The sequence below is a fragment of the Phaethon lepturus genome, unplaced genomic scaffold (genome assembly GCF_000687285.1).
Source record: "Phaethon lepturus isolate BGI_N335 unplaced genomic scaffold, ASM68728v1 scaffold40908, whole genome shotgun sequence".
NCBI classification, from domain to species: domain Eukaryota; kingdom Metazoa; phylum Chordata; class Aves; order Phaethontiformes; family Phaethontidae; genus Phaethon; species Phaethon lepturus.
Genome location: NW_010560540.1, coordinates 1925 through 10799, shown reverse-complemented (window position 1 = coordinate 10799; position 8875 = coordinate 1925). Strand labels below are relative to the sequence as shown.

Here is an 8875-nt window from a genome sequence, read left to right as displayed (position 1 = left end):
TTTCCCTACCTACAACTCGCCCCTTCCTCCAGCCCCTCCTTTATCAGCCACCTCTGGGAAGCTCAGGACTATCATTCTGAGGCTCCGTCCCAGAGGAGTGCTTGAACGCCTCATCTGCAGTGGCTGCTCCTCTGAAGGCCACATTACCGGCACTACCGGAAAGTGAAACACAATCCGATGTTCCTGAGCTTGATGCATCCTGGGGGACAACTAGTAGGGCTCCAGCCTTGCTTGGGAGAGCCAAGGTTTCCCTCCGACAGAGGATGGGACAGACAGGCAGCAGAAAGAAGTCCTGTTGCCCTTCACAAGGTCTCAGAGATCAAGATGGTTCCAAAGTCCCTCCTCCGGCGAAGGCAGATGAAAGCACTCGCGTTCTCCAAAGACCTTGCAAGCTCAATAGAAAGGATGGACACAACAAAACGGGAACCAAGACAGGAGATTTAGGAGGAGAGACAAAGAAACAAGGGTCAAGGATTCAGGATACGTTCAGACCCAATCCTCAGCTTCCCTATAAATCACAACGCAATCTAAGTGCTGATGCATCCTGTTCCTTAAACTCTGACCCTACGTTTATCAATGCTGAGCTAGCAACTACAGCAGTAGCCATCCAGGCAGCAGAAAAACTGAGGCAGCCATGAAGAAGGGTGCAAGCCACAACCAACAGGATGACACTCAAGAGGAACACAGAATCACTGATGATATTATGCCGTAACAACTCCTGTTGTAACACAACAGAGGGTCCTAGGTGGAATGTTAACATTATGTCTAAGATACCTAGAGCACGGCCAAGCGTGGAACTGCAACCCAGTGACCCACGGTGCTCTTCACCTGCACGTCTTAATCTCAGCTCACTGCAATCCTCAGGCATTGATTTGATACCAAAGCGATAAGCGACTGACAGTCAAAAAAGGTGTAATAATTTCAGTAAGAATTTGCTGAATTCTGGTTGCTGTGGTGAATGCAGGACAAAGAGATTGGTCAAATTTAGTCTGTATAATTTTAATATCCTGCAGGGCAAGTGCAGGAAGCATATAAATGGGGTTGGTACCAATGAGATAAAGCGTAACCTCTCTGAATAAAAATAACCTTTTGCCTTCATATTGTTAATAAACAAACTTTCTGAGCTTCGCTGCCTCAAGTTCTGAGTCCTGTCAGTACTGAGCCCTGAATGCATTTCACATACCTGGGTTGTAAGAGCTCTAGCTGGGAAAGCAGAGAGCGAGGAGAGCTGTGAATATACAGCAGAGCCCTTGGGAGCCTCTTCTGTAAAAGGCAGCGTGGAGAGGGCACGTAACGCTACTGAAAAGGGCCGTTTCCATCATGCTGCTTCAAAATTTCCTACTTGTCTGCAAAAGGCACACAAAGCGGGCCAGCTCAGCCCTAGGGCTCCCTCGCCAGCGAGGGGTGAGCCAGAGCCAGGCACAGTTGCGGTTTTGGTGATGTTGGTATCTCTTTACTGCAGAGGTCAGGCCAAGCCCAAAGCTGTTCAGCAGACGAGGAGCAGTACCTGGGAAGCAAGCCAACGCTGCTGCCTGCGCACCAGAGCTGAACCCAGGGTGGCAAAGGTGGCCCTGCTCCCTTTTCTGTGCAGGATCCTGGGATCCGATTCAACCAGAGAATCTGAATCACAGAGAAGTGCGAGCAGTGTGCTGGGCTTGGTGCATACTGTCCACCTCAGCACACATCTGCTCATGGTGTCCACCTGGTTACATCCAGTCCAGAGGGTTTTTCCCTCCAAGCCTGCCACAGCTGCCCTGTTTCTCCCAAACACTGTCTAGCTTGACGCTGGTTGCAGCTCAGTTCTCTGCTTGGTGCATTTCTCTTCCCAGAACTTACACAGTTCCTCTTTGGCAACTGCAACATCCTGAGGAGACGACTTTTGCAGCTCAGCTATACACTGCCTTGAGAACCACTCTTCCTTCCTTCATCCCAAACCTGCCATCACGGGCATCCTCTAGACCAGGACTTGTGCTTGCCCTGAAACAAGGATGGAAAACTGTCTCCAAATCCTGTCCACCTCTTCCTGACCTGGACTGATGGCCTCAGTCTCGCTGTGTCACTGCCAGTAGTGCCCTTCAAAGCATTCCCTCTGGCAAGTTTCATAAACCTCCTGCTTCTCAAGACCCTGTCACAGATCCAGATGTTGCTGTGAACAACAGAGAGGGGTTTACCTGCCCCTTGCACCAGAGGACTGCAGATTTGGTAGCTCTTGTCACTGTCTGAACCTGTCACCAGACCCTGGGAGGTCACCTCTAGCCTCTGGGATGCTGGAGCAGGAGGCATCACCTTGACATTCCCACCATGCAACTCCAAAGATCAAAACAAGGATCTTACCAGAACTGGCTGCCCAGAGGCGGGCCAAGGAGGAGGAAGAGGTGAGAAAGTTGAATTCCTGGAAGACAGTCCTCGGTAGGCAGGCAAGGGTTCGCCAAGAAATCCAAATGCAGCTCCACAGCAAGGGAAACAGTTCAACTTGCAATTGTATATGGCAAAATTGTACAGCCTTCTCTGACAGAACCCATCTTCTTAAAAGGGAAAACCAAGGTGCATGAACTGCTGCAACCCTCCCCAAAAAAAGCAGGGGAGGGCTATTTGGATCCTTCTTTGCAGCCTCCACTCCCTGAGCAGGTAAATTAGGTGATTTAATTCTCCAGCCAACTTCTACATGAAAACTTTCCTTGTTCCACAAGAGGCTTCAAAAGCCGAGATCCATCCCCCTCATCTTACAAACACACGTGGCAACCTCACAAGTTGAGTGTGAAGTGGCAAATGATTTTATTATGCAGTTAGTAAAAGGCACTTTTTTTTTTCTTTTTTTAAAAGACGTGCAGGGACACAGTTCCCTCCTGCAGGTTCACCTGCTGATTACGCTTTTAAAGTGCTCCATTACAACTGTGAAAATACCAGCACTTCACACCAAAAAATTGAACGTGTGCTTTTATCGAGTCCAAAGTGGTGATAAACCAGCTGTTTCACAAGAGCGATTCGATGTGAAAAGGCAAAGCGCACAAACTGTTGCTAAAAAGTAGTGGGAAAATACGTGAAGAATTTTGCAGGAAAGTAAAGTATCAGAGAAGGGGGCCTTGGTATGGATGCTGCTGGTTTGGGATCCGACAGACGTCCTCCAAATCACACAGAAAGAACACTGTGGAGAAGGCACGTGTTCCCTCTCTAATGAATTTTTGGATAAATTTTGGATGGTTACGTAGGCTCAAAAGTACTCTGCTTTATGATATGTATTCTGCAATATTCAGTAGTAAACATGAGCCTTTTCACAAGGTGAAAGGATTTGGGGAGATTTCCTTACCCACAGCAAGTTAAGAGCAATTCTCAGGGCTGAAAACTGCAGCTTTCACAGGGAGGTGCCAGGTCTGTACAAAGCCCTCACTGACATGAAAGCTGAGGGAAAAAAAAAAAAAGCAGCTTACCAGGGGCTCCTGATGGGGAATCCCATGTTCTTCACCCTGCTTGCGGGGAGGTTTTGGACAAGTTGCCACATTATTTTCAAATGGGGAGAACAGCCCCCACGTACCCTCTCCCAGCAGAGGACAAATGCATTTAAGAGTGCCGTCCCTCCCTCTGACAGAGAAAGCGCTGGGCACTGAACAAGCGATTAACATCTCCAGTTCACCTGGAGCGCAGCCCTGCCAGATAAAACTCAACACCTCACTCTTGCATATATTTATTGTCCTTATTGTTTAAGGGAGGCACTTGCATTTTTGAGTAAAGTGTTAGGAGGGACAAGCAGCTGTCTGCCCCGTCACAGGGCTGAGGGACCCTTCCCACTGCAGGCCGACCTCCAGGCATGACGGCTGCGCTGCGCAGCCAGACTCTGGGCAGCTCATCTCCCTCCCGCTCCCCTGCCAGCAGGAAGGCCATATTTTGGGAAGCTGTGCCGAACAGTAGGAATCCAGGAGGATTAAGTCACTGGACACAGTAAAGCAGGGAAGAAAAAACAGCCTGGATTAGGAGCGCAGCCCAGCTGTCAGCACTAGGACACTGTGAAGCTTTAAAGCCCACGGCATCCTTGTGGATCTCGCCGGATTCAAACCGTGCCAGCCCACGGCACGAGCCTTCTGCTTGTGCAAATCTACCACCAGATCGCCAAACGTTTTGCCCAGTTGTGCCTTCCTGCCACAGCTCCCCCAGCAAACCATGGGAGGGTGGCAACACTCGGAAGTCTGCGCTGGTGTCTTTAGAGCTTAAAAAAACCAGAAATCCTCTAGCTACAGTAACCCTCAACTACAGAAAAGTAGTTTTGTTACTTTTGTGCCCCTGTGCTCTTGGGAGGGAGTAGATGAGATGGTGAACAACCGCAGTGGCAGAAGTGGGCAGCTCGTCTGGCGATTACTAAACTCTGCCTTGAGCTCAAAGAGCTTGCCAACAGCGACCGAGCAGGGCTGCTTCTGCCCCCAAAAGCTGCCCTGGGCAGGGAGAAGCTGGGGATATTTATTTGGGTTTAAGGATTTTATCTTAGACATCTTGCAGCCCAATCTCCTCACATTCCAAGCTGATCCCTGGGCATATCAGGGAAATTACAGACTGCAATTTTAAATGCAACCTTCATGATAACCCAGAGCATCTCAACCACTGGGTATGGCCTCCCATACTCTGGCGTGCAGAGTCAATCCTATTGCAGTCCCAGCCTGGATGCAAGTTTCCTATATTCCTATTCCATAGCCAGGCTCAAAAAATATAGCCTGAAGATCAAAGGTGCCCAAAAATCCTGTGCAGGACTGAGTCCACTTAATGCTGGCATTGTGTGAAATGTTCCTCTTAAAGCATAATCCCCCTTTCCCTGGCTGGAGGGGGGTGAAATGAGGTTGATCCTCAAGAAAGCTGGTTAGCTGTGGCTCTTCCCTGACCCTCAGTTTCATCCCCAGGGTGTCAGCACTGCATAAAGCAATCCCAGAGCCCATCCCTGGCCCTCAGGACTGGGGGAGGATGATCTGAAGCAAAGGACCAAAGCAGGAGAGCTCCCGGGAGAGGGGATAGGTCACCCATGGTCTGGCCTGGCACGTTCTCATCACAGGGGCATCTCTCGTCACGAATGAGCAGAAGGCAGTGTGACTTGCTGCACCGGGGTCCTGCCCGCGCACCCAGCACCAGGGGGAAAGGAGCAGCAGAGACGAGCAAACATTCCAGCAGCAAAGCCAGAGACACCAAGTAAGGCAAATTCAACAGGAGGCACCTGGTGAAGGCTGCTGCACTGACCCTAGGGCACGTTTTCAAGCCAAGGTAAGCAGAGCCAACAAAATCAGCTCCAACCTCTCCTCGCTGCGCTGCCCGGAGGGACCCCAGGGGTCACCCTTTGGACCACCAGGACATGTTTTCCTGGGGCCTCCTGGGACCAAACGAGGAAGATGTGGAGAATCGCCATGAGGACTTTCTTTTTTGACTCAAGGGATCACTCCCTGAATGAGATCCTCCCTATGGGTGTAAAAGGAGAAGGTTACAGGCAAGAAGATGGTTGGGAAATCGGGAGGAACATACCCAAACCCAACAGCATCAGGCAACCAAGGCCTCTTCCAGCAAAATCTTCCAGAAAGAGATTTAACAACACCCCTGCTGTCCCCCACTGCTGCTCTTCAGGCTTCAAACACGTTGGCCGAATCCCTGCTACAAAGAGGAATCGTGCAGGCTGAGTGACGGTTGTAGCATCCCATGCACTCCAGCTCTATTTCTGCAATCGAGCGTACACCAGAAACGCCACAGCTGAAATCACAGCGATGCCCACAGCTGGAACGATGTACGGCAGGGATGGTCCGTTGTTGGACCCTGGGGGAACCTCGGTCTGAGGCGAGCTGGTCGTAGCACCGTGGCCCCTGCTAGAGTTAAAAACTGGAGAGTTTCCAAGAGGACCAGCTCCATCTTGAAGGTCGCTGCCTGCCCCGAGCTGGGTGCTGGGGTAATGGTCCACATGGACCTCGTGGCTGCCCAGGGAGGTGCTGTCCCAGCTCAGAGGCAGACGGGAGTCTTTGCTTGCTCCAGCTGCCTCCTCTCCCCCGGGCTCTCCATGAACCGCTGGAGCCGGGCATCCTGAGGAGACTCTAGAGAGCGCTTCTCCGGAGCTCAAGCTATCCGTGCTCACCATGAGTGGATCGCTCCTGAAGGTGAGGCTATCGGATGTCCCGAGAAAGGGACCGCCGGGCCCCCGAGAGCTCGGGCATCTGTCAGCCACCTCTGGGCTCTCCCCAGCCACAGAGAGGAGGACGCCTGGCTTGCTAAGCTCCACATCCCTCTCCACATTGCTGCAAGGCGCCCAGATGCTCGTGGCAGAGCTCACGTGGGAGGCCGTTCTCCCAGACATGCCTTCAAAGCTTCCTACAAGACTTGTGCCCAGGAGAGGGTCCGCCGAGGCCAGGAGCACCTTTGGGAGACAACAAGAAGGGCTGGGTGCTATGGGGAGCATCCATTTAGCCTGGTCTCAGGCACCTTTGTCATGCAACAAGCCCACTCCAGTGCTCAACCACCACATCTCCAGCCACAGACAGTGAGGTTGAGTCACAGGTAACTCCCAGGGCTGGGAAAGTGAGGGAAGGGAGGTGTTGGGGCTCCAGGTGGCCTTTGGGATTTGGGGGAGATACAGGAAAGAAGAAAGGGGAGACAAGCAGCAAGGAGAGGGGTGGAAAGAGGCACCTGGAAGCCAGGAGACTGACTGACAAGTCAAGGAGAGGAAATCAGGAGTCAAAGCCTGACAAAACTTGGCTCCATGCTCCCATGCTCCAAAAATACAGCGTCTAGATGGGGACATGAACACAGTGGGGAAAAAAAGCCCTGAATAAACTTGCCACCAGCTCAAAATCTTACACTGCAGCAGAAAAACTCCTGACCACAGGGAGTTTGCAAGGACCCAAATGAAATGCAAGTGGCAGCGGGAAAGGTCACCTACTTTCTCCTTCATTGGCACGGAGGGGGTGCTGCTGGCCGTCTCCCCCACAGGCAGTTTTCTCTCTTGTACAGGAGGCTTCACGGAGGTGTCACAGGATGGGGAAGCGTCTCTGGGTGCAGGGGTAGTGACCAGGGTAGCTGTTTCCATGCAAGTGTCTGTCGGGGAGAAAACAAAATGTATTGCATTAATCAGGAGACCTAAAAGGTGAGTTTTGCTTTTCCTCAAAGACGTTGCAACAGGAGACTCCTAGAGCCAAGGAGGTCGCACAGGGAGCAGGACCCAGCGCCTATGTGGCCCTGGCTCTGTCGCGGCACCCGAGCCCTGCCGGTAGATGCAGGCAAACCAGATGGCACCAGCCAAGCCAGCACCTCTAATCTGTTCCTCCCTTCAAGAGTGGGGCGGCCCCAGGCTGCCAAAACAGGGGTGCAGACATTCAACCAGGGCGTTTTACATCGGAAATGAAGCAAGTGCCTCTGCCAACTCCTGGTACAGGACGTTGTGCCAAAACACAGCAGAGCAACAACTGCAACAACTGGAGGGAAAACAAGCAGCCAGGCTGGACTTCTGCACAACCCAACCTCTCTCCCTTCCTGGAGGAGGTCACTGCAGGTCAGGAGATGGGTTCTCTCGACAGCTGGTCTCTGCACCTCTATGAGTGCTCACGGGCCACAAAGGCAGACACAACCTTGGGCTGTGCTGTACCAACAGCCACAGCTACCACCATCCTTTGGGGGTTCCCCACGGCCTCCCAGCAGGGCCCTAGCCCACACCTGCACCTTCTCTGCCAGTCTCCATCCTCACCATCAAGCAGGACAGGCATCTGGCACCACCTTCAACCCTGCTCCCCATCAGCACGGTGAAGGGAAAGGAAACCCACCTCCACGCCCTCCGTGCTCTCGTGGCATCCCGATCTGCTTCTGCTCCGCATCGAACTGCTGCTGTATGAGGATGGGGCTGCGCACATCCACACAGCTGCCCAAGGGCTCACCGTGCTTGCAGCCAGGCATGGCCTGGTTTTTTGGCAGCGAGTCTGGGCCCTGCAGGCCCCTGCTGCGAGCGGTCTCCTCCAGCCTCAGGGGTGACTCAGTGGAGACATAGAAGTCCTCTTCGGGCTCATTCCTGGGCTGCTGGGGGCTGCGATCAGAGCCCACATCCCTCAGCGGAAGTGACCTGCCCAGACCCAGGCCTGGCGCACCAGAGTGCAGGTGGCTGGCATTCCCAAAACACCCGTTGTCCACACACACCGGGTGCTGCTGGCGACTCGGCGAGGCCCGGCCCCGCTCAGGGGGGGCAGCTGATGGCACGGCCACGCTGGTTGCCCCAGGGGTCCCTGGTGCTGCCTGCGTGGTCTCGATGGGGGGCAAGGGGTGCCCCTCACCACCGTCCCCATCACTCACTCCATCATGGACCACGTTCCCAGGCAGAGGCAGCAGGGGACTCTCTTGCTCCAGGAGGTTTTTGGGGAGCTGGAACGAAACGAGCTGTGTTAAATCGCTGTGCCAGGATGAGGGGGTCTGAGACTACCGGGTGCCCCAAACCTTGACCCAGTGACCCACGCGAGCCTGATGATGAAGGGAGTCTCTCCGTGGCACCCACCACACAGCTCGCAGGAGGCCTGCATGGGGTCAAGGGCTGTGGAGGGGACCCTGGACTAACAGAGTAGACCCTGCACTCCCATACATGGAGGGGAAGCAGGAGAGGGGAGCAATTATAGGGCCGTATGTAGGCTATAAGTAACCAGATGCAGCAAGCATGCAGCAGACATCACCAGCAAGTGGCTGCTTGGGGCGTCCCTGAACGAGCCTGGCGCTCCCACGGGCTCCCCACACCCCACTGCACAAACGCTCTGGTCCAAAAGGGACCTTTGTGCCCCCATCTGATGCGTGCCCTGCTCACCGATTCCTGCACCGGGGCCCTGGCGTCCAGGTCCGTGCTCGCAGCGGTGGCAGCACGGGGCAGGAGAGGCGAATGGCCACTGATGGG

At 53.6% G+C, this 8875-nt stretch overlaps 1 protein-coding gene across 1 annotated transcript in view; it reads right to left on the bottom strand.

Moving 5' to 3' along the window:
- Nucleotides 1-5677: 5677 nt before the first annotated feature.
- The window catches only part of LOC104625931 (mitochondrial antiviral-signaling protein-like), a 4337-nt gene continuing 1139 nt past the window's right edge, over nt 5678-8875 (bottom strand). Inside the window, exons 4-6 of the mRNA XM_010293707.1 lie at nt 7770-8358; nt 6893-7047; nt 5678-6370 (exon numbers count right to left, since the gene is read on the bottom strand). Of these exons, the coding sequence (XP_010292009.1) occupies nt 5678-6370; nt 6893-7047; nt 7770-8358 (1437 nt within the window). The remainder of the gene's footprint in view (nt 6371-6892; nt 7048-7769; nt 8359-8875) is intronic.